Below are 26,335 nucleotides of genomic sequence, written 5' to 3' on the forward strand. Positions count from 1 at the left end.
GCAGTGCCTGTTTGACTAATGGATGTCGCAAACCAGTCACCAGTAGGTCACGTAGGGTAATGTCAACAGGTCCTGCCCCTACCCCGCCCTTTCTATAGCCGTATACAATTCTTGGAGGACATTTATATACTCTGTGATCGTCTCCCCCTCTACTTGCATCCGACTAAACAAACGGGTTCTTAACTCTCCCACATCAGTAGGGTCCCCATGGGTCTGTTCTACTATCTGTAACACTTTTTCAAATGTGTTGCGGTGACCCGGAGGTTTCAACATCACTGACCTCTGCGCCTCCCCGTCCAGTGCCATGAGTGCCACCTCAGTCTCCAGATCAGGGGTCATTGGGTGCATCCGAAAGAGCCTCCGCATCCGTTCTGTCCAGCTCCGTAACATAGTATTGGAGCCGGAAAATCTAGGCAGGTTGTTCAGCATGGCCCCCAATGATATGCTGGTACGGGGACCCTCATCATTTGTAGAGTTTACAGCTCTACCCTGATCTGGGGCACCACTGTCTGTGCTCGGAGACTGCATCCTGCCGACTACGTCAAGTGTAGGGTTCTAGCAGGTTCTCAGGATGCAGTGACGAGACACGAGACTGGGTATGACTTGTATAATAAACTTTTATAAATTGAAGCCACTAGGACTATACTGAACAGACAAAATGGGGGACAAGCAATCTGTCCTCGCAGGGACTCAATGAACTAAACAGTACTTTTTGTGTAACTGCGAGTAACCCGGCTAGTCCGGGTGACGGAGGCCAGACTATGGCCAAACTAGAACACTTATTTTCTAAAGTCCACTTATCCTTCCATGCGTCGCTCGGGATTGCAGATGCGGCTGCCTTGATGCGTCGATCTTCCGGGAAGGTTTGGGCTCGTCGGGACCTGAAGAAACTGTACCAGTGCGGCGCAACAGGCCCTGAAGAAACAAAGCCGGTGGTGCACAACAGGCCCTGAGGAAACGGTGCCGACGGGACGCAATGGGCCCTGAAGAAACAATGCCGGTGAGACGCAACAGGCCCTGAAGAAACGGTGCCGGTGGGGCGTAACAGGCCCTGAAGAAACGGTGCCGGTGGGGCGCAACAGGCCCTGAAGAAACGATGCCGGTGGGGCACAACAGGCCTGGAAGAAACGGTGTCGGTGGGGCGCAACAGGCCCTGAAGAAGCGATGCCGGAGGGGCGCAACAGGCCCTGAAGAAACGGTGCTGATGGGGGTGCAGTAATGATGCCATCTCTAAATATAACCGTTCACCAACCTCTGCTCAGGGTCCCTTAGCAAACCGGACGGTGGCCTCTACTACCGCCTGTAGCGAGGTGGCGACCCCTGGGGCTGGTGATGACAGGGTCGCAGCTGTGGGAAAAGGCAGGGGGGCAGTGTCCTGACCGCTGTAAAGGAATGGTCTGTCGTCGCAGCGGTCACCTGAGGTAGCCGCCTTGTCACAACAGGGTGGGAAGCAGCGGGAGTGGCTGTATGTGACCGTATGCGGGGAGTGGCTGCCGGTGCAAGTCTCTCACGTGTCACTAGTCGGTGAGTCCGCAGCTTTCCTTTTACAGGCCCCTGTTGGTCTCTCCTCAACACACTGCTCCCTCGGTCCTCTCTGTCTCACACGGCTTCCTGTCTGTTGTCCTGCTCTCTGTCAACTGCCACTTCAGCGCGTCCCCTGCTCCTTTTAAGCTTGCCCCGCCCCCTGTTTCCCTGACAACTTCAGTCAAGTCTTTCCTTTTACTGTCTTCCCAGTATCGTTCCCTCAGGAACCCTGATGGCGGTCCCCTGGGTACCTGTCCTTTCACTGTCTGGGAGTCCTCCTCCCCACAAATGCAATGTCTTCTCAAAAATAAAGTAATGTCCTCCAGGGAAACAAAAGGGATGTGCATGAAAACTACAAGTGGGATATCCTCTTTAGAGTACAGCACAGTAAAGGTAAGACCTTCCAGCAGAGGATTTGCAACTCCATTTTTCAGGGCAGGAAACAAATTCTGGCAAGCTGCCATAGAAATTAGCACCAGCACATACCTGCCTTCCCTCCTGAACTCCTGCAGGCATATTATATCAGACCTCCGAATCTTCAGGATGTCATAAAACACCATCTTGACCAAATATCCCAGAAAAAAATGGAACTTCTTATCTTCAGCGATATCAATCCTGATTCCATTTTTGACTGAGCTATCACCGGTCCCAGAGAATTGAAACTGGACTCCCAATGTCCACAGCTCCAAGGATCTCCTTTCCGAAACCTCCTGGCTATCTCCTAAAAGCAGCGACCGGCTTAAGCCACCGAAGTGGCGATGCTGGAAGGCCAAGAGACAGCACTCAAGGTATTCAGGAAACTTTGCCAATCGTCAGTGCAAAGTATGAGATCTGGTTTGGCTGCGTGAGAGGCGTCTCACCGGGATCCAAGAAATATTGTTTCACCTTGCGGAGAGTGACGTGTTAAGCATGCCGAGATGAGGAGACTTAAAGCCGCAATGCTCCTCTGGAAAATATGTAAATTGTCTCTTCAGAGAGACCAAGGACTAAAATTCTAGTGCCACTTATTGGAACTAACAGTCTTAAAAATCAATATCGACCCTTTATCAAGCCTTGTCACATGACTTAGGGTAAAAGCCAAAACCAGAATCTCAATTTGCAGTTACTGTGTTTCAGGGTACTGCCTCTCATCAGTGCAAAGTGTGAGATCTGGTTTGAAAATAAGTGGCACTAGAGTTGTGTACATGTACACATGTACACAACTATAAATTTGTACTGAAACTAAACAAACTTTTAAAATATTTTTTTAAATATTCTAAGTTTTTTTTTCATACAAAGTGAAAATATATGTAAAGGTGCATATACTCTATATGTCTACATTTTCAATAAAAAAAAATTGTAAGCCTTCTCAAGAGCAAGAGAAGGTTGAGCTTTACAATATATTATCAGAACAACTTATTAATGAATAAAGTAATGCAAACTCTTGATATGATTGAGATTTTCTCAATATAATAAACTCATTATGTTTTCCCAATAAATGCCCCCACATATGATACCTTTCAGGTCGGAATTCCTCAGGATCAGGCCAAAACTCAGGGTCACGGTGCAACACAAAGACCGGGATAACAGTCACAACACCCTTTGGGATAGTCACTCCATTGATCTCAGTGGTGGTCTTACAAACACGTTCAAGTCTCAGAGATAAGGGATTGAGTCGTAACGTTTCATGAAGCACCATATCAAGGTACTCCATCTGCTTCAGAGCTTCGTATGTCGGAGGAGCCTGAAGACAATTAATTAATTGCTTGTTTATTACTTTGTAATCTCAGACCATTATAAATTTCACCATAAATGACATAATTATGAATTTGTTTAAAATGAAATTCACATGGTTAATAGGCAATAATTTTTGGAGAGCTCTGTGTTAATGGCAGCATTAGGGCTCTAATGTGGAGATTTCTTAAAATGAATGGCAAATCTTACCTAAGCATTCCATATTGGCCGATTTCAATGAGACCGGCTAAATATCAAATTTGTATAGGGCTTCCTTATTGTTCCCCGATTGCAGGTTGCAACTCAGTTCATTTTTTTTATTATTTGGAGATAAACCATCAAATGAGGAGCCTATCTTGGGCTTACTCCGTTCTTCCGATATATTCTACATATTCCAGCTTCCTTAGTCCAACAGCTATCTAATGTACTGTATATGTTCAGCCTTACTGCTGAAAACAGGAGCTGGACTTCTCTGTCACTGTAGTACCGGCATCCCTGCATGCTTTCTCTCTCCCCCCGGCAGGGATGCAGACTTACCGCTATGGCTCCTGTCTCACTACTCCTCCTGCTGCCCGGGGTCTGCGCTCAGCCCACAGATCCTAGGACACTTTGCTTATAGAGCGCAAGCGCTCCCACCCTCTTGAAGGTACAGTGCACACCATCCTATAGTGTCCGCAGAAAATAGCTGGGAGTTACTTTTTGTTTAAGGCACCTCCATCTGTTGAGAGGTGCCTGAGCAATGTGTATACTTTGCTTGTTGCATGCTTGCTAGTTCTCAGGTCCTCTGTTCTAAGTTTGCCTTCCAGTACCTGCCTATGTCAGCCTATGTTCACCTGCATACTAGCCGTACCAGCCTACACCTGCCATGTTCACCTGTATACCAGCCATAGCAGCCTGCAACTGCCATGCTCACATATAAACCAGCCATACCAGTCTGCACCTGCCGTACTCACCTGTGTTCCAGCCTGCAGTGTGGTGCACCTGCTCTTCTGTATACCAGCCATATATTGTAGATTTCTTCTCGGCTTGTCCCTCCTGTGCCGAGAGTAAGACTCTGAAACATCTTCAACTGGCCAGATACTTTCCTTGCCTGTACCATCCATCCCTTGGCAGTATATTGCAATGGACTTATCACTGATCTTCCAGTATCGTCCGGAAGTACCGCCATCTAGGTAGTTGTGGATTTCATCTCTAAAATGGCCCATTTTACTCCGATCTCTGGTCTCCCATCTGCTTTTGTGCATGCTGAGAAATTCGTTCAATTTATTTTTCGCCTCCCTGGGTTACCTCTCCATATTGTCACTGATAGAGGGGAGTCCAGTATACATCTCGCATCTAGAGGGCTACCTGCAAACTACTGAACCTTGAACCTCTCTTCAGCCTACCATTAACAGTCCAATGGCCAGGTAGAGCAGTTTAATCAGATAATGACCAACTACCTGTGGCATTTTTTCAATGCTCACCACAGTGATTGGGCCGAATTCCTGCCTTGGGACGAATTCTCCTACAACAACCATGTGAATGAAACCTCAACTAGATCCCCTTTTTGTGCTGTATGTTCAACCAAGGGCTGTGGAGTCGGAGTCGTGGAGTCGGAGTCGGTGCTCATTTTGGTGGAGTCGGAGTGGGTATGAAATGGACCGACTCCGACTCCTAAAATATATAATAAATTGGGTACAGTAGTTCAATGCAGAATGTGCTGAATATTTTTTCATAGGAATTTGGGAAAGTTATGAAATGTCCTATAAATGGCTGTTCTATTCCTGATCTAAGGCTACATTCACACACACAGCGTTTTTGCTGCGTTTTTTGAGGATACGTTTTTCAGTGCAAAAGCAGATCAGCTTTTTAAAAAAACGCATCACCTGAAAGCTTTTTGAGCTAATAGATAATGTTTTCAATAGCAAAAGCAGATTAGAAAAGCGCCAAACAAACTGACATGCTCATTCAGCCCAAAAACGGATCCTCACAAAATAATGTGTCTGAATGTCATATCTTGAAACCCATTGACTTTGCTGGGATGCCCAGAGTCACTGCATTTTGCTGCAAAAAACAAATCGCTGTGTGTGAATCATGGCCGAAGCCAGCAAGGGGCATGGGGGCGGCTGCCCCCCCCCCTACAAGCAGGGGCACGCACCTATCAAAACTCACTTGTATGCTGCAGTGCTCCCGTCCTGCAGCGGCTCCAGACTGCAGGGGGCAATCTTCCCTCCTCTGTCCTGTCTTCTGCTGTCTTCACCAGAGAGACGAGGGGGAGGGGTGCCTGCCCTGCACAGGATCCGATTCCTGGGCACCGAGGTGGAGAAAGTGAGAAAGTTGTGCACTCGCTGCAGCTGGCAATAAGAGATAGTCTGCAAAGGGACATGCTGGAAATCTGATTGGAAAAGTGAGGAAATTGGTTATTGCCACCAGAACCCCTAAAATTGATTCCATCTTGAAGAGACGTGCTGGGAAAGGGGCAATTGTCGTTTAAGCCACTTGGTGGGGAAGCCGTTATTTAATGATTGAGCGATTGCTTGAACTAAAACCGTTTCTTATAGATACGGCGAACCCTCAGGTAACCCTAAATGAAGGTCAATGGACACAGGTGGCTGAATTGAAGGAATTGCTTAATCATCCATTTACTGCAACTAAAAAATTACAAGCTGAGGATTTAACTCCTGGCATTCTCATAAGGGAGTAGAAGAACTTGCTATTTTGCCTGTCCCAAAGAGGAGGTTTAATCGCAGATGGCATTTCTGCTTCAATGAAATGGAGAGAGACACAGCTATTGGAAAATAAAAATTTTCTGGCAGCTGTTTATGTGGACCCAAGTCATCGTATACTGCTTGATGATCAACAGCTTACTAAAGGAAAAGAAGCTCTGACTGAGGTAGCAGTTAGGATGAGTGGCCTACAGGAGGACTGCCAGGCGCAAGAGGACTTGGGTCCCAACAGTGCTACTGCAGCCATATCTTCATCCTCATTAGATGAGGAGTTTGACTTTGACAAGTATTTGGATGACATGGAGCAGGCAAAGCATTGCCACAAGGAAAAAGATTTCACTCTGTCTCCTATAGCAAGCAGATTGACCATATTTCAGCAAAATGTTTCATTTGCTCTCAAAGAAATAGAAAAATTCAGCCATTCATCAAAACTGACTGTGCATGAGGCAATTCCTTTATACCCGGAAATTGTTAGAGATGTTGCCCATGTGGTTATGGCTTTGCTCAGGGCCGGACTGGGACTAAAAATCAGCCAAGGCATGTGAAGGTGCACAGGCCCACTTGTCACATGGTGACTATATAACATATACAGTCATATGTTAAAGTTTGGGCACCCCTATTAATGTTAACCTTTTTTCTTTATAACAATTTTGGTTTTTGCAACAGCTATTTCAGCTTCATATATCTTATAACTGATGGACTCAGTTATATTTCTGGATTCAAGTGAGGTTTATTGTACTAACAGAAAATGTGCAATCTGTATTTAAACAAAATTTGACCGGTGCAAAAGTATGGGCACCTCAACATAAAAGTGACATTAATATTTCGTAGATCCTCCTTTTGCAAAAATAACAGCCTCTAGTCGCTTCCTGTAGCTATTAATGAGTTCCTGGATCCTGGATGAAGGTATTTGTGACCATTCCTGTCTACAAAACAATTCCAGTTCAGTTAAGTTTGATGGTGGCCGAGCACGGACAGCCCGCTTCAAATCATCCCACAGATGTTCAATGATATTCAGGTCTGGGCACTGGGATGGCCATTCCAGAACATTGTAATTGTTCCTCTGCATGAATGCCTGAGTAGATTTGGAGCGGTGTTTTGGATCATTGTCTTGCTGAAATATCCATCCCCTGCGTAACTTCAACTTCGTCACTGATTCTTGCACATTATTGTCAAGAATCTGCTGATACTGAGTTAAATCCATGCGACCCTCAACTTTAACAAGATTCCCAGTGCCGGCATTGGCCACACAGCCCCAAAGCATGATGGAACCTCCACCAAATTTTACTGTGGGTAGCAAGTGTTTTTCTTGGAATTCTGTGTTTTTTAGCCTCCGTGCATAACGCCTTTTTGTATGACCAAACAACTCAATCTTTGTTTCATCAGTCCACATGACCTTCCAAAATGTAACTGGCTTGTCCAAATGTGCTTTTGCATACCTCAGGCGACTCTGTTTGTGGCGTGTTTGCAGAAACGGCTTCTTTCGCATCACTCTCCCATATAGCTTCTCCTTGTGCAAAGTGCGCTGTTGACCGATGCACAGTGACACCATCTGCAGCAAGATGATGCTGCAGGTCTTTGGAGGTGGTCTGTGGATTGTCCTTGACTGTTCTCACCATTCTTCTCTGCCTTTCTGATATTTTTCTTGGCCTGCCACTTCTGTACTTAACAAGAACTGTACCTGTGTTCTTCCATTTCCTTACTATGTTCCTCACAGTGGAAACTGACAGGTTAAATCTCTGAGACAACTTTTTGTATCCTTCCCCTGAAAAGCTATGTTGAATAATCTTTGTTGTCAGTTCATTTGAGAGTTGTTTTTAGGAGCCCATGATGCCACTCTTCATAGGAGAATCAAATAGGAGAACTACTTGCAAGTGGCCACCTTAAATACCTTTTCTCATGATTTGATACACCTGGCTATGAAGTTCAAAGCTCAATGAGGTTACAAAACCAATTTTGTGCTTCAGGAAGTCAATAAAAAGTAGTTAGGAGTGTTCAAATCAAGAAAATGATAAGGGTGCCCATACTTTTGCACTGGTCAAATTTTGTTTAAATGCAGATTGTACATTTTCTGTTAGTACAATAAACCTCATTTGAATCCAGAAATATAAATGAGTCCATCAGTTATTAGATATATGAAACTGAAATAGCTGTTGCAAAAACCAAAATTGTTATAAAGAAAAAAGGTTAACATTAATAGGGGTGCCCAAACTTTAACATATGACTGTAGTCACAGCTGTATCCAATATTACAACTCAGTCCTATTTATTGCTCTTGATTTGAACCCAGGACCTTAGCGCTGCATCCTGCTGATACCCCAACACTGAGACGCTGCCCTGTCCCTACTACTGCACCTGCTGTGTGGTACAATAACCCTCTTACTGCCCCACATAATAATGCCTCCTTTGTGCCCTATAGATGGTAATATTGCCCCCCTAGAAAATATTAATGCACTGTGCAAATGCCCTAGAAAACATTATCTGCATTTTCCCCTAAGAAAGTAATAATGCGCTATGTACACATATGATGGCCATTGTATTCTTAGTGTTCCTATAACAATTATGCTTCTTAAGTGCCCACTTAACATCTACTAATGTCCCAGTAGTCCCCAATGTACAACTCCTCTATATACATTATGATGGGGAAACTGCTCCCCTATACACAGTATAATACACCCACAGTTCCTCTATACACAATATGATGTTCCCACAACTGCCCTCTACACAGTATGATGGGCCCACAGCTCCTCTGTACACAGTACGGTGGTTCCACAGCTCTACTATACACAGTATGGTGGTCCCACAGCTCCCCAATCACAGTACGGTGGTTCCACATCTCCACTATACACAGAACGGTGCTTTCACAGCTCCATTATACACAGTACGGTGGTCCCAGAGCTTCACTATACACAGTATGATGAGACCACAGCTCCACTATATACAGTACAGTTGTTGGTTCCACAGCTCCACTATACACAGAATGGTGGTCCCACACCTCCTCTATATACAGTATCGTGGTCCAAGAGCTCCACTATACACAGTATGATGAGACCACAGCTCCACTATATACAGTACAGTTGTTGGTTCCACAGCTCCACTATACACAGAATGGTGGTCCCACACCTCCTCTATATACAGTATTGTGGTCCAAGAGCTCCACTATACACAGTATGGTGGTTCCACAGCTCCACTATACAGAGTACGGTGGTCTCAGAGCTCCACTATACACTATATGATGGGCCCACAGCTCCACTATACACAGTACGGTGGTTCCACAGCTCCACTATACACAGTATGGTGGTCCCAGAGCTCCACTATACACAGTACGATGGTCCCACAGCTCCTCTATACATAGTATTGTGGACCAAGAGCTCCACTATACACAGTATGGTGGTTCCACAGCTCCACTATACACAGTATGACACCCCCACAGCACCTCTGTACACAGTATGTGGTTCCACAGCTACACTATACACAGTATGGTGATCCGACAGCTCCCCAATCACAGTACGGTGGTTCCACAGCTCCACTATACACAGTACAGTGGTTCCACAGCTCCACTATACAGAGTACGGTGTTTCCACAGCTCCACTATACACAGTACGGTGGTCTCAGAGCTCCACTATACACTATATGATGGGCCCACAGCTCCACTATACACAGTACGGTGGTTCCACAGCTCCACTATACAAAGTATGGTGGTCCCAGAGCTCCACTATACACAGTACGATGGTTTCACTGCTCCTCTATACATAGTATCGTGGTCCAAGAGCTCCACTATACACAGTATGGTGGTTCCACAGCTCCACTATACACAGTATGACAACCCCACAGCTCCTCTGTACGCAGAATCATTGGCCCACAGCTCCTCTATACACAGTATGGTGGTCCAAGAGCTCCACTATACACAGAAAGGTAGTTCCACAGCTCCACTATACACAGTATGGTGGTCCCAGAGCTCCACTATACACAATATCATTGGCCCAGAGCTCCACTATACACAGTATGATGGGCCCACAGCTCCACTATATACAGTACGATGGTCCCACAGCTTCACTATACACAGTATGATGAGCCCACAGCTCCACTATACACAGTATGGTGGTCCCACAGCTCCACTATACACAGTATGATGGTTCCACAGCTCCATTATACTCAGTATGGTGGTTCGACAGCTCCCCAATCACAGTATGGTGGTCTGACAGCTCCTCAATACACAGTATAGTGGTCCGACAGCTTCCCAATACACAGTATGGTGGGCCTACAGCTCCCCAATACACAGTATGGTGGTCCAACAGCTCCGCTATACAAAGTATGAAGGGCCCACAGCTTCCCTACACATAGCATGATGTCCCCACTGCTCCCCCAAAATAATGAATCCCACAGTAACCCTCAGACTGTATAATGGCCCCCGCATTAGTCCCCAAACTGTATAATGGTCCCTGAATTAGTCCCCAAACTGAATAATGGCCCCCGCATTAGCTCCCAAACTGTACAGTAGTATAATGCTCCCCCACATTAGTTCCCAAATTGTATAATGGTCCCAAGCATTAGTCCTGAAACTGTGCAATGCCCCCCACATGAGCTCCCAATCTGTATAGTGACACCCACACATTAGCTCCCAAACTGTATAATGGCCCCTGCATTAGTCCACAAGCTATATAATGGCTGCTGAAATAGTTCTTAAAATTTATGATGGCTCCCACACAGTTTTGGGGTCCCTCACACTATGTATAAGGTTCCCCTATTGTTTATGATGCCCCCACATGACACCACAAGTTTTAATTAAAAAAAAGTATCATATACTCTGTAACCCAGGATCCAGTGGAAAGGCAATGTGCTGTAACAGCACCGACTCCCGCACCAAACATCAGAGTCTGGTGATGACAACACTGCACCAGAACTCTGACATCCTCAGGGTGCGTCATTCTGTAGACCTGAGGCATAAAGCAATATGACGTCTACAGAACAGAGAGCGGTAGTACCGGAAGATCGTGTCTCCCTGCTCTACTGCAGGGCTTAAAGGGAACCTGTCACCTCATTCTTCGCATATAAGCTGCAGTCACCGCCATTAGGGGCTTATTTACAGCATTCTTTAATGCTGTAGATAAGCCCCCGATGTAACCTGAAAGATAAGAAAAACAAGTTAGATTATACTCACCCAGGGGCGGTCCGATGCGGTCTGGGTCCGATGGGTGTCGCGGTCCGGGTCCAGTGCCTCCCATCTTCATGCGATGACGTCCTCTTCCTTGCTTCTGTTGTGGCTCCTGCGCAGGCGTAAATCTCTGCCCTGTTGAGGGCAGAGCAAAGTACTGCAGTGCGCAGGCGCCGGGAAAGGTCAGAGAGGCCCAGCGCCTGCGCACTGCAGTACTTTACTCTGCCCTCAACAGGGCAAATCAGTACGCCTACGCAGGAGCGCGGCATGAAGCAAGGAAGAGGACGTTATCGCAAGGACCCGGACCTGCGACACCCATCAGACCCAGACCGCACCGGACCGCCTGTGGGTGAATATAATCTAACTTGTTTTTCTTATCTTTCAGGTTACATCAGGGGCTTATCTACAGCATTATAGAATGCTGTAGATAAACCCCTAATGGCAGTGGCCGCAGCTTATATGCGAAAAATGACGTGACAGATTCCCTTTAACTGTGTATGTGCATTGTACATGCTGATTAATTACAGTAATAGCAGTGTAGCTGTACGCGGGGGCCCGGGACAACCGTACAAGCTGCACCATGGTAGCTACGCTACTGTATACTGTGGCTACAGACATCAGATATTAGAGCAGTCACATATTACCCTGTATATAACATTTGACGTCTGCGCACACAGTATATGATATCCCTAATATATCCTATACTATGTGTACAGACATCGGATGTTATATACAGTGTAATATATCATGCTATATATTACACTATTACTGCAGACATCATTGACAGTGCGACCCGATCTGTGTCAAGTTTTAAGCTGGGCAATATTATCAACTCACCATGCCTCAGAGCGACTGCAGACACGACAACAAGGCAAGATCCTACCCTGCCAGAGACCTCTTGCCCCGGCCCCCTGCTCTGCTGACCTCATCTCAGAAGCTCCTCTCAGCCCAGCCAGCTCGCAGGTGACGTTCGCCCTCTCACATCGTGCAGTGTGTGTGCAATTCTGGGATGGCTGGCACAGTGGAGGCTCGCCGGCGCCGCTCGCCTCGCCTGAGTCACTCACATCATGGGTCGCCCACGCCACGCGCTCAAATTAAAAATGGCCGCCAGAGACAGAGCAGGTTTCCTCCTGCTCCTGCTGCGGTCCGGGGGCGGGGCCTTGTCGACCGACGATGTGCAGCGTCACCACGTTGCGGCACGTTTTAACCCCCGCTGCCTGCCGCCTTGCCAGAAAACTTAAAGGGCCGGTGGCAGGAAAAAAAGAGGCCGACCGGCCGCCACCGCGGCAAGCAGCCCATAACTTCATGAAAATGGCGGCCCAGCGGGAAAATGCCCGGTTGGGTAAGTGGCCAATCAGGGCCTGGCTTTGCCTCCAACCCAAGTTAGTGTAGAGAGGTTGTTCTCTAGCCTTAAAATTATTAGGTCAGATTTGAGGTCATCTATGAAGGAGGATCTAATGGAGGCAATTCTATTTCTTAGAACAAATTCATAGCCTGCACAAATGTTATTTAGTATGTTTTTGATGAAAACTGTTTTTTGCCACTTACATAATTTATTACATAGTGTTTTATATATTTATATATATATATATATATATACATACAATATATATATGTAATCAATATTACATAGTGTATTACATATTTACAATTTATTACAGTTTTTTGTGTTCTAAAGTTGTATTCCAATAAATATATATTATGTTCTATCTAAATATCTTGATTATTGTATCATAAAAATGATTAAATGTCTGATATTCACATTGTACTACAATAAATTTTTCACTGAAATATAAGCAATATATGTGGGAGTCGGAGTCGTGGAGTCGGAGTTGGTGTAAGGGAAATTGAGGAGTCGGAATCGCAGGTTTGGCTTACCAACTCCACAGCCCTGCATTCAACACCCCAATATTCCATTTCCTGTGTCTGCTACCACCGACATTTCTGCTGCTGAAACTTTTCTAAAGGGCTTCTCTAAGATCTGGGGGGACACCAAGACCCTATTTAATTAAATCTTTTCAACTGAGCCACAGACAAGTGACGCCTGGACCCAACTCTTTCGTCAAAATATGTCAGTCTCAAGCTACCCTCTTATAAATTGGTTCCTCGCTTCATCTGTCCGTTCAAGGTTCTCAAACAGATTAATGCCATAGCTTACAAACTCAAACTCCTGGCCTCTCTGCAAATCACCAATTCATTACACATGTCTCTCCTCAAGCCTGTTGTCTTTAGTCCCGTCTTCAAATCCTAGGTTACCACCCTGCTACTGCCAGCACTGAAGATATGTTCAAGGTACAGAATATCCTAGCCACTAAGAGGGTAAGAGGAAAATCCTTTTTTCTTGATTGGAAGGTGTTCAGGCTTAAGGAGAGGTCATGTAAACCCAGGGAGAACATCCATGCACTCTCCTCCTGGAGAGATTTTTTGCTGGCTCCTGCACGCTTCCTACCCAGGGATGTGGACTTACTCACTGCCGCGACCCCCTTCCCACTCCTCCTGCTGACCGGGGTCTTCACGTGACTCACGGATCCATGAGCACCATCTTAGGGCACTCACGTGCTCTTGCCCTCTTAAAGGGACAGCAAACGCTGTCCTAATGTGACCCCAGTCACTGGATGGGAGTAAATTATTATTTAAGGCACCTCCACCTATTTGGAAGTGCCTGTGTAACGTGTATACACTGCTTATTGCATAATTGCTAGTTCTCAAGTCTCCTGCTCTAAGTTTTTCCGCCTGCACCTGCCAGTATAGCAGTGGGGTACCGCAGGGGTTGGTGTTGGGACCTATTTTCTTCAACATATTTATTATCGATCTGGTAGAAGATTTGCACAGTAAAATATTGATATTTGCAGATGATACAAAACTATGTAAAGCAGTCAATACAAGAGAAGATAGTATTCTGCTACAGATGGATCTGGATAAGTTGGGAACTTGGGCTGAAAGGTGGCAGATGCAGTTTAACAATGATAAATGTAAGGTTATACACATGGGAAGAAGGAATCTACACTCACTGGCCACTTTATTAGGTACACCTGTCCAACTGTGTGTTAAGACTTAATTTCTAATCAGCCAATCACATGGCGGCAACTCAGTGCATTTAGGCATGTAGACATGGTCAAGACAATCTCCTGCAGTTCAAACCGAGCATCAGTATGGGGAAGAAAGGTGATTTGAGTGCCTTTGAACGTGGCAAGATTGTTGGTGCCAGAAGGGCTGGTCTGAGTATTTCAGAAACTGCTGATCTACTGGGATTTTCACGCACAACCATCTCTAGGGTTTACAGAGAATGGTCCGAAAAAGAAAAAAAATCCAGTGAGCGGCAGTTCTGTGGCCGGAAATGCCTTGTTGATGCCAGAGGTCAGAGGAGAATGGGCATACTGGTTCGAGCTGATAGAAAGGCAACAGTGACTCAAATTGCCACCCGTTACAACCAAGGTAGGCAGAAGAGCATCTCTGAACGCACAGTGCGTCGAACTTTGAGGCAGATGGGCTACAGCAGCAGAAGACCACACTGGGTACCACTCCTCTCAGCTAAGAACAGGCATCTGATGGCTACTTTCAGCAGGATAATGCGCCATGTCATAAAGCTCGAATCATCTCAGATTGGTTTCTTGAACATGACAATGAGTTCACTGTACTCAAATGGCCTCCTCAGTCACCAGATCTCAATCCAATAGAGCATCTTTGGGATGTGGTGGAACGGGAGATTCGCATCAGGGATGTGCAGCCGACAAATCTGCGCCAACTGTGTGATGCCATCATGTCAATATGGTCCAAAATCTCTGAGGAATGCTTCCAGCACCTTGTTGAATCTCTGCCACGAAGAATTGAGGCAGTTCTGAAGGCAAAAGGGGGTCCAACCCGTTACTAGCATGGTGTACCTAATAAAGTGGCCAGTGAGTGTATATCACCATTACACACTGAATGGTAAACCACTGGGTAAATCTGATATGGAGAAGGATTTGGGGATCCTAGTTAATGATAAACTTACCTGGAGCAGCCAGTGCCAGGCAGCGGCTGTCAAGGCAAACAGGATCATGGGGTGCATTAAAAGAGGTCTGGATACACATGATGAGCGCATTATACTGCCTCTGTACAAATCCCTGGTTAGACCGCACATGGCGTACTGTGTACAGTTTTGGGCCGGTGCTCAGGAAGGATATAATGGAACTAGAGCGGGTACAAAGGAGGGCAACAAAATTAATAAAGGGGATGGGGGAACTACAATACCCAGAGAGATTAGCAAAATTAGGATTATTTAGTCTAGAAAAAAGACGACTGAGGGGCGATCAAATAACCATGTATAAGTATATAAGGGGACAATACAAATATATCTCCGAGAATCTGTTTATACCAAGGAATGGGACGGTCACAAGGGGGCATTCTCTGCGTCTGGAGGAGAAAAGGTTTTTCCACCAACATAGAAGAGGATTCTTTACTGTTAGGGCAGTGAGAATCTGGAATTCCCTGCCTGAGGAGGTGGTGATGGTGAACTCAGTCAAAGGGTTCAAGAGAGGCCTGGATGTCTTCCTGGAGTATGCATAACAATATTGTATCTTACAGTTATTGTTAGGTTTTTTAGAAGGACGTAGATCTGGGGATTTATTCTGACAGAATTTTATAGGCTGAACTGGATGGACTAATGTATTTTTTCGGCCTTACTAACTATGTTACTATGTTTAGCAGCCATTCCCGCCAGCACCTGAGTATCCAATGTTTCAGCCGTGCCTGCTTGCACCAGTTAAGCTCTCCTTCTGGGCTATTACAGCTTCCTGCCCCTTGAGAGTCATCTGACGTGCATCTGCGGTCTATCCTGGTGTAGCACCTGGTGTTCATCTGGAGGCAAATCTAACCGCACCATCAGGTGAAGAGTCAGGTGTCCACCTAGTTATGCCCCTCCAGGTTTTCCTCAGATCACTGCAAAGTGGTTCCACTCCACACTATATGAAAATGTGTACTGTAATTACAGTTGTAATACTTTAAATGAATCTGTCACCAGAGTATTGCTACCTCATATGAGAGTATTATAATGTAGAAATAGAGACCCTGATTTCAGCAATATTTCACTTAGTTTACTAGGTGCAGCAGTTGTGACAGAATCAGAATTTTTAGGTGTAGCATGTAGCAGAGCTCAGAAAACTGCCCCCAACCACAACACAGCTTTCTGTGTACATTGACTATTGACAGTGAGCTGCTAATCAGAGGAGGTGGCATGGTTGGACCAGAGCTCACTGCCTTGTGGTCCAGGCAGTGATAATCTCCTTGTGGTGAAGCATTCATTGTATGGAAACAGCAGCACACACATCCTTGAAATCTGTGTCAGCCCCTACGTCATGCTGCCTTCAGATTTCATAGCAAAAATCTGCTGACAGATTCTCTTTAACTCTCACTTTATCTATTTAGCTTTTTAATTTAAGCCTTAAGATTCTCATACACCAAAAGACATTGAACATTACATATAGTACGGCACCATTTAATGCCATTATTCCATATCGCTGTTACCTTATTGGGAAGAAAGGTGTCAATTTCCTCCTGGAGTTTGGTTTGGACATCTGGATGAGTTGCCAAATTGTAAGCCAGAAACATGAGTGTAGCACTGGTGGTCTCATAACCAGCCATAAGGAACATAAGTCCCTGAGCCATAATTTCTGTGTCTGTCAATTCTATTAAATAAATACAATATGGAATTTGATACAATCATTTTGCATATAAGTGGGCGAACAGTGTTAAATGAGAAGTGCATCAACGACAGAAATGTATATTTGCTGACCTATGTACTAAGTTGAGGACACCTAGATAGTATTCACACTGGTCAATAAAAAGACAGAAAAGTAAAAACACACTGGTTAATTGTTCAAGGGTTCTTCTACGCACTAGTTATCATGGAAATTGCAACACCAAGAAGGAAACTTGTGAAATTATGGACATCACATGGTCAATAGACATGTTAATGATATGCAAATGATGAAAGAAAATTAAACGAAATTTTTAAAACATCGTGATTTGTTTATTTTGAAATTTGAGCACTCGTGTGCAGACATACAGTCACTTACAGGCATGGCCACCATCAGGTAATGCCCTGACTGGCGTATGGGGCTTAATCAGCAGAGGGGGTCCTCATTGGGCCCTGTCTCTTCTGGTCATCGGGCCCCAGCCTCAGGATTCTGCCGGTGCAGAAACTGAACCTTTGTCCGAGATGCAGGTTCGGTTAAACGCTATTGCCGTGCGGGCCCGCCGGCGTATGACATCATACGTATTGTCATTCGCCGGCGAGTGCACACTTGAACTGCATGGAGGAAACTTCACCGCAGGAGCGCGGCAAGGTAGAGAGAAAGTTTTTTTTATTTTTATTGAAAGTGGCACAGTGGCAGGATGGGAGAAACAGGGGGAAGAATGGAGACACAGGGGTAAGAATAGAGACACAGGGGGCAAGAATGGAGACCCTCGGGGAATAATGGAGACACAGAGGTAAGAATAGAGACACAGGGGACAAGAATGGAGACACAGGGGGAATAATGGAGACACAGAGGGCAAGAATGGTGACACATGGGGCAAGAATGGTGACACACGGGGCAAGAATGGAGACACAGAGGGGCAAGTATGGAGACACAGAGGGGCAAGCATGGAGACAGAGGGGCAAGAATGGAGACACAGGGGGCAAGAATGGAGACACGGGAGCAAGAATAGAGACACAGGGGCAAGAATGGAGACACAGTGGCAAGAATGGTGACACAGGGGGAATAATAGAGTAATAGAGACACGGGGGGAAGAACGGAGACTCTGGGAAAATGGAGACACAGGGGGAAGAATGGAGACACAGGGGCAATAATGGAGACATGGGGCAAGAATGGAGACGCAGAGGGAATAATGGAGACACAGGAGGCAAGAATGGTGACACACGGGGTAAGAATGGAGACACGTGGAAGAATGGAGACAGAGGGGCAAGAATGGAGACACAGAGGGGCAAGAATGGAGACGGGCAAGAATAGAGACACAGGGGGAAGAATAGAGACACGGGGCAAGAATGGAGACACCGGAGCAAGAATGGAGACACGGGCAAGAATGGAGACACGGGCAAGAATGGACCCGTACGTGGTGTACGGAGTGGAGCTACGTGTGTATGGAGCGGAGCTGTGCGTGTACGGGGTGTATGGAGCGAAGCCATGTGTGTACGGGGTGTACGGAGCGGAGCTGCATGTGTACGGGGTGTACGAAATGGAGCCCTGTGTGTACGAAGTGTACAGAGCTGAGCTGTGTTTGTATGGAGAGGAGCAGAGCCGTGTGTGTACGGGGTGTACGGAGTGGAGCCGCATGTGTACGAGGTGTATGGAGCAGAGCCGCATGTGTACAAGGTTTACGGAGTGGAGCCATGTGTGTACTGAGTGGAGCCGTGTGTGCTCGAGGTGTACAGAGCGGAGCTGTGTGTGTACGAGGCATACAAAGTGGAACCATGTGTGTATGAGATGTGCGGAACCATGCTTGTACAAGGTGTGTGGTGGGGAGCATTCATACCTCCCAACCTTCCCGGATCCAATGGGATAGTCCCGATTTTAAGAGTCTGCCCCGGCCGGAAGCTTACTTTTGTCGTGGACACAGGAGTACACGGCAGAGCCCTGAGGAGCATTTTAAAATTCGCACATGACATTCCACCGGAATGGACGTGCTAGAAGCTGACTGGAAATGAGGTAATTTCGGGAGGAGATTGTGACGGAATCATGGAGGCACTTCAGGGAATGCTTCAGATCCATCAACGTGTCCCCCTCTGACAGCGTGAACAGCGGGATCGCCTTGGAATCATGGATGCTGGCCATGTGAGCGGATAATTATATGTCCTGCACCGGGAGGCTCAGGTGGGTACTACAATGGGAGCCGGGCTGCTATAGTATCTTTATAGAATCTTTCTTTCTCTCTCTGTTTCTTTCTCTCTCTCTGTTCTTTCTTTCTCTGTTCTTTCTTTCTCTCTCTAATCTTTCTTTTTTCTTTCTCTCTCTGTTCTTTCTTTCCTCTCTTTCTTTCTTTCTCTCTCTCTCTGTTCTTTCTTGCTTTCTTTCTTTCTCTCTGTTGTTTCTTTCATTCCCCTCTTCCTTTCTATCTCTTGGTTCTTTCTTTCGCTCCATTCTTTCTTTCCTCTCTTTCTCTCTCTCTAATCTTTCTTTCTCTCTGTTCTTCCTTTCTTTCTCTCTGTTCTCTCTCTGTTCTTTCTTTCTCTCTGTTCTCTCTCTCTCTTTGTTCTTTATTTCTCTCTCTGTTCTCTTTATTTTCCATCTTTCTTTCTCTCTAGCTATCTGTTCTTTCTTTCTTTCTTTACCCTCTTTCTTTCTTTCTTTCTCTCTCTGTTCTTTTTTTCTTTCCCCTCTTTCTTTCTCTTTCTGTTCTTTCTTTCTTTCCCTCTCTCTGTTTCTTTCTCTCTGTTCTTTCTTTCTCCTCTTTCTTTCTTTCTTTCTTTCTCTCTCTCTTCTATTTCTTTCCCGTCTTTCTCCTTTCTTTCTCTTTCTCTCTGTTTTCTTTTTTTTCTCTCTCGGTTCTTTTTTTTTCCCTCAGTACCAGTTAGTGTGCCCATAAAGCCAGCCACTGTGCCCTCAGTACCAGTCAGTGTGATCAGCACTGCTGAATGTGTGTGGTTGGGGCGTGGACATGTGTGACTAGTTGTGAAATGGGTGTGGTCGTGGGCATGGCCTAAAATTTGCCATGGAGCGTTGTGCATGCTACAGCCTGTTGTGAACTCATTTTCTGCTCCACCAGTTGAGAGTTCTCCTTCCGTTCTCTGTCTGGTGGTGACAGGAGGTTGGTTTAATTGGTAATGATCTGCCACCTGATGATGAGGATAACGATTGGATCTCTGGAGTATCAGACTGGATATAAGACAGCCGATGCCCTATCCTGGTGCTGGTGATTCAGTCTGCTTCTCAGGTCTTGGACTTCAGCTCTGTTCCAGTCTTCTTAAGCTAAGTTTTTTTTGCTAATGTTCACACTTGTTTTTGTTGGTCTATTCAGTTTTTTGTGTGGTCAGCCAGCCTCGGCTGGGGCTGTGCTGAATTTCCACTCTTGTTTATCTGTATTTGCCAATTTGCCTTTTTTTGTCCCTTATTGGATTGGCCTCTTTTTGCATTGTCTCAGAATATTTCAGAGTGCTGATATGGAGGGACAAGTCTAGTGACTTCAGGGTTAATTTTGCTATCAGACGTGTTGGACATTATTTTTGTAGGGTTTTTGGCAGATTGCAGACAGTGTCTTTCCTTTCCTGTCCTTTCTAGTTAGTTTGGCCCCATCGTTTGCTCAGCCTATTTTCCTGCCTGTGTTTGTGTTTTCATCTTGTTTCACCGTCAATACATGTGTGGGGGCTGTCTTTCCTTTTGGGTCTGCTCTGGGGCAGTTAGTTTTCCCCTTTTCTTGCTTTAGGCTTATGTAGTCCTCCGGTTGTGACGAGGCATCTAGATTCATCGTAGGTATGCTCCACGACTGCTGCTAGTTGTGTGGTTAGGATCAGGGATCTGCAATCTGCATAGTTACCAACCTCTCTGGTTTTCTGAGACTTAGCTTGTGTTGTTTTTTCTCCTCGGTTACCCATTCATAACAACAGCCATTGTCCCTCTTTCCCTTCTTCAAAAGTTGGGAGTTATGCAGATATGTGCTTTCATTTGGATCAATGTATTTTTCCAGGTATTTTCTTATTTGTGGTGTTCCAGCACTATCTGCTGGTGAAATGTATGATTTATACTACTATGCAATGTAAAGTTTTTACATGAAAACTGAGGTTTCAATAGGAGTTTTTCTAGTTTCCACCAAGTCTAGACCAGACAGAGCTGGAAAATCCCAAGTCTGGGAAAGCTGCCACAGGGAGCAGAGCACATGTAGAGACTCCCTTACCCCAAGATCTCATGGTAGGCCCCAAAGCCTGTAATTATTCTCTGTCTTCCACAGGCAGTCTACTAAAAGCTATCTACCCTGGGTCCTCTCACATTCTGGATCTACATGTGCTTCACCAGACAGATTTCTGCATGTGCTCTCACAAGCTGAGAAATTACCCCAAGACTCCCAGGTCAGTGAAATAATCTGGCTATATATAATCTTCCGCACAATGCTACAAAAAGACTCCGAACCCCTCTATAACAACTTAAAAGCACTACATCTAAAGGAGCAGGTTCTTAAAGCTCCGAAGCCTCAATTTCATGTTAGAATCTAACTCTTAATTGCATTTGCTGTGATTTACCCACGTGAACTGCAAAGAATTTACTCTGTGTCATATTTCCCCGTTCCTGAAAAAGTAAACTCAACTGTTATCCCTGAGACCCGTGTCTGTATTCATTATCGTGAATGCTGCGTGAGGTGGATAGCAGTGAATGAAAAGCCCCATTACTAGAGCTTTACAAGGGGCATCATGAACAGGTTCTATTCTTCTGTGCCTATCTACTAATACGGCACCACAAGTCTCTGAATTGCTTATTAACAACTATCTTGCCAGCAAATGCTGCTAGGACTGTCTCCTGGTATATGCTGCTGCCTGTTCTTGTGTGTGGAGCCTGCTTGCACCAGCTCTTTTACTCTTCTGCCATCTAAGTGGTACAGATTCTCATCCACAGCAGTGCGATAATCAAGAGGGTGAGCCTTGCATCTCAGAGACTGTGTTACTGCATTATAGTGCATCTCATAAAGCTACAGTGTCACCATTATTCTTAAAGAGACAGTACCTACATTTTAATCATAATGTCTATTCCTCTTTATAATGACCAGGCAGAGTCTGCTAACTCTGCATCATCCTTGTTATCAGTTAGTGCTCCAATCCCGCAGGCTAATGCCGCCAACCTGGCTCCAGGCCCTGTCATGGCTACCGGCCTGCCGTTCAAGTTATAGGGGAGATCCTCATACTCTTGCTGGGTTCAAAGAAAAGCTAATGTACACTCTTTAACATTTCTTGCTCTCTCCCCATCAGCGGGTACAACTTCTCCTGGGACAGCTTGAATGTCTGTCTGCCGAAGAAGTCCGTTCCTGGCCATCTACCGAGACCAGCGTAGAACAGATCATCACCCGCCTGAGAAACGAATTTGAACGCCAATCACCCACCGAGGTTCATCTCAAATTTTACAACAGACATTAGGAACCAGGTGAGACCCTGAGGGACTACGCACTAGCCCTTCAGTTTGCATACATGGCTTTATAGCAAATAGACACTCTAGACCCGGCTGCTGAAGAAAATATAATCACTGGCAGATTCATAGAAGGTGTGGACTCCAGACTCATAGAAAGTGAACTTCGCATGCTAGCAGCACAAAATCCCAACATGACTTTCATAGACTTTAAAGCTCTACTCTTGCGGGTAGTGGGTACTGACTCACCTTATACCAGCTATGCTCCTGCTCCTTATTCCCCTGACCTGGCTGCCGGAATATCCACTATATCTCCACTTTTACCTGTCTCCCTCATGCAGGCCATGCAGTCTGTGCCAGACTCTACTCTCATTCATGCACCTTCTACCACAAATGCACCTGTCCAAGTCCTTGATTCTGTAGGCCAAACCTTAAAGGAGCTAAAAAGCCAACCCCCTGCATCACGTGAGTCATCTGTAAGTCGGACATTGTCCCCAGTGCCACGTTCTAGTCACCCAGGTTCTGGAAGACCTCCATCTGGTGATTGTGTCTAGTGTAGTTATTGTGAGCATCCAGGGCACTATAAGTATCAATGCTATAAGTTAAACGGATCACCCCTGAGGCCATAGGCCGCCCCTCGAGAGGTGAATCCAAGGGCCCAGAGGGACAATCGCAATGGATCTCTCGGTTCATTTCCAAATGCCCGTATATAACCATATAGATTGATGGTGTACCTTTAGAAGCTTTATTAGACATTGGTTCTCAAGTCACCACCATTGAGCACCAAACCTTTGAAAGAAATCGGGATTATGATATCTTGAATCCAGTGGGCAAAGCGAAGTTATGTGTCATTGCAAGTAATGGTCAATCTATTCCCCAGCTAGGCTACTGGGAACCCACCATCCAAATTGGTGATCGTAAGTTACCAGATCAAGGTGTAATTGTTACTGAGGCTTAGGGAGATACAATAGCAGTAGTGCTAGGCATGAATGTTAGGCGTCATATATTTCCTGAATTGCTCAATGCCTTGCTTCCTTCTGCTTCTTTCCCTTATAGGCAAGTCATCCAGTGGACTATTAAAATGCTCTGTGCCCAACAGAAGTTTGCCAACTGTAAAGTTGAAATCTGCCATGTGCTTATCACCGACGCATGACCAGTTACCCTGTCAGCCAACAGCGAGACTCTAGTATGGTGCCAAGCTCGACCTGGAATTAACAACGAAGACTATGTAGCTCTTCTTGACTCCATCCAGATTGAAGGACAACCGCTGGTAAAAGCTACCAGAAGTATCATCACCATCTCAAATGGTAGAGTACCAGTACGGCTAGTCAACCTGAGTGATGCACCCATCGAGCTATATAAGTTCAATTCAGTTGCTCAACCGTACAGTCTTGATCCAGAAGACATCCTAGATTAAGAGACATAGCTCGTCAAAAGTCGATGAAAACCTCTCCCAAAGGCTCTAATACACCCACTACCTTCTGGTGGAATTACCTTAATGTCGGAGATGCTAATACCCCCATCAAACACATCCATTGTGTCACCAAACTTGCGAAGCAACACAGCCAAGCTTTTAGCAAGCACCCACTTGACTTCGGCAAGACTTCACTGATCCATCACAAGATCAAAACAGGTGATCATCCACCTATCAAAGAAAGATACTGTCCAGTACCTCCTGCTAACTATCAGCAAGTAAAGAAGCTGTTAAAGGAGATGAAAGATTCTGAAGTCAATCAAGAAAGTCAAAGCCCGTGGGCTGCACCTATTGTCCTGGTGAATAAGAAGGATAGCAACATCAGATTTTGTGTAGACTACAGAAAGTTGAACAATGTTACACACAAATATGCCTATGCTCTCCCACAGATTGAAGAATCCATCACTGCTCTTGGCTCAGCTGCATATTTCTCCACTCTTGCCTTAACCAGCGGGTATTGGCAGGTACCCATGGCTCCTGAGGATAGAGAGAAGACAGTCTTCACCACTCCGATGGGACTCTTCGAGTTTAACAGTATGCCATTTGGGTTATGAAATGCCCCTGCTACGTTTCAACGACTCATGGGAAGATGTCTTGGTTACCTCAGCTTCCAGAGCATTTTGTTGTATCTTGATTATCATTATTATTATTTATTTATATAGCACCATTGATTCCATGGTGCTGTACATGAGAAGGGGTTATGTACAAATTACAGATATCACTTACAGCAAACAAACAATCACAGACTGATACAGAGGGGAGATGACTCTGCCCTTGCGGGCTTACATTCTACAGGATGGTGGGGAAGGAGACAGTAGTTTGGGGGGTTGCAGCAGCTCTGGTGTTGTTGAGGCGGTATATCCAGTAGTGATGAGGAGGCAGCCTGGTTATTGCAGGCTGTAAGCTTTCCTGAAGAGGTGGATTTTCAGGTTCCGTCTGAAGGATCTGAATGTGGTTGATAGTCGGATGTGTTGTGGCAAAGAATTCCAGAGGATGGGGAATATTTGGGAGAAGTCTTGGAGGTGGTAGGGTGAGGAGCAAATAAGTGTGTAGGAGAGAAGGAGGTCTTGGGAGGACTGGAGATTACATGAGGGAAAATATCGGGAGATTAGTTCAGACATATATAGAGGAGACAGGTTATATATGGCCTTTAGGTCAGTATTAGTAATTTGATCTGGATATGCTGAGGGAATGAGAGCCAGTGAAGAGATTTGCAGAGGGGAGAAGTGGAGGAGTAGCGAGGAGAGAGATGAACTAGTCAGGCAGCAGAGTAAAGGATGGAATGGAGAGGTGCGAGGGAGTTAGTAGGGAGGCCACAGAAAAGGATGTTGCAGTAATCGAGGCGGGAGATGATGAGGGCATGCACAAGCATTTTAGTAGATTGAAGGTTGAGGAAATTACAGATTCTGGAAATATTTTTGAGGTGGAGGCAACGGGGTGGAATGAGCTTGGATGTGCGGTTAGAAGGACAGGGCAGAGTCAAGGGTTACTCTGAGGCAGCGAACTTCCAGTACGGGGGAAAGCGTGATGTTGTTGATTGTGATAGATAGGTCAGGTAAGGAAGATCTGTGAGATGGAGGAAAGATGATGAGTTCAGATTTGTCCACATTGAGTTTGTGGAAACGAGAGGAGAAGAAGGAGGATATGGCTGATAGACACTCCGGGATTCTGGATAGCAATGAGGTGACGTCTGGGCCAGAGAGGTAGATCTGAGTGTCAGCATAAAGGTGGTACTGAAATCCATGGGACTTTATGAGTTTTCCCAAGTGTATAGATTGAGAAGAGTAGGAGTCCTAGAACAGAGCTTTGGGGTACTCCAACAGAGAGAGGGTGGGATGAGGAGGTAGTGTGGGAGTGGGAGATTCTGAATGTGCGGTTGGAAAGGTATGGGGAGATCCAGGATAGAGCGAGGTCTTTGATGCCAAAGGAGGAGAGGATCTGTAGTAGGAGGTAGTGGTCAACTGTGTCGAAAGCAGAGGAAAAGTCAAGAAGGAGGAGTATAGAGTATTGTCTGTTAGCTTTGGCTGTAAGTAGGTCGTTAGTAATTTTGGTCAGGGCTGTCTCAGTGGAGTGATGGGGGCGGAAACCAGATTGTAGATTGTCAAAGATATTCTAAAACTTAACCTTTAATGTGTACATATAAGAAAAACCTGGGTGCAAGGGAACCCTAAACCAACATACAAAAGTGAGGGACAAATATATAAAAACAATGTACTCTCATGAATCTACGGCCTCTTAAAGGGATAGTACGTAATTTAACACAATGTGGCTGGAAAATACGAAGATGTAATGTCCTACACACTATAATATGCTGTATTAATTTGCACCATTGCCAATTACTGGTTCATTATTCTCAGGTATAACTGAAATCATATGAAACAGATGTAACGACGCAGTATAATATAGCCAATAATAATCAGTGTTGTATAGAACAGTCAAAAAAATGGAATCATGCTACCCCATCCAACGATGAACATTCCCTATTAAAATTGTCAGTACCAAGAAGTTTTGATGATCATAGAGCATAAGCATTTGTACATTCAACATATACAGGTTAAATTGCCAGTTCAAACAGCATTGTTAGATCTCATCCATCTTAAGAGGGGTCTCATAAATCAGTGCTATATGGCAGAGAGCCCCCAGAACACGGGTGGCAATCCTTGGCCTCAACCATTCGTAGT

General features: G+C 45.5%; 1 protein-coding gene and 1 long non-coding RNA gene across 3 annotated transcripts in view; one reads left to right on the top strand and one right to left on the bottom strand.

Moving 5' to 3' along the window:
- LOC141092168 (cytochrome P450 3A29-like) overlaps positions 1 to 26,335 on the bottom strand; it is a 107,833-nt gene that overhangs the window by 22,584 nt on the left and 58,914 nt on the right. Inside the window, exons 10-11 of one of the 2 annotated variants that reach the window (XM_073578140.1) lie at positions 16,599 to 16,759; positions 3,021 to 3,247 (exon numbers count right to left, since the gene is read on the bottom strand). In XM_073578140.1, the coding sequence (XP_073434241.1) occupies positions 3,021 to 3,247; positions 16,599 to 16,759 (388 nt within the window). The remainder of the gene's footprint in view (positions 1 to 3,020; positions 3,248 to 16,598; positions 16,760 to 26,335) is intronic. The other variant, XM_073578149.1, reaches the window with a different exon arrangement.
- LOC141092175 (uncharacterized) lies at positions 20,906 to 26,159 on the top strand. The gene is made up of 3 exons (XR_012232700.1): positions 20,906 to 21,135; positions 22,027 to 22,198; positions 23,237 to 26,159. It is a non-coding gene; the product is annotated as an uncharacterized lncRNA (long non-coding RNA).

Source organism: Dendrobates tinctorius, unplaced genomic scaffold, assembly GCF_039654945.1.
Source record: "Dendrobates tinctorius isolate UK_male_01 unplaced genomic scaffold, ASM3965494v1 ptg000008l, whole genome shotgun sequence".
NCBI lineage: Eukaryota > Metazoa > Chordata > Amphibia > Anura > Dendrobatidae > Dendrobates > Dendrobates tinctorius.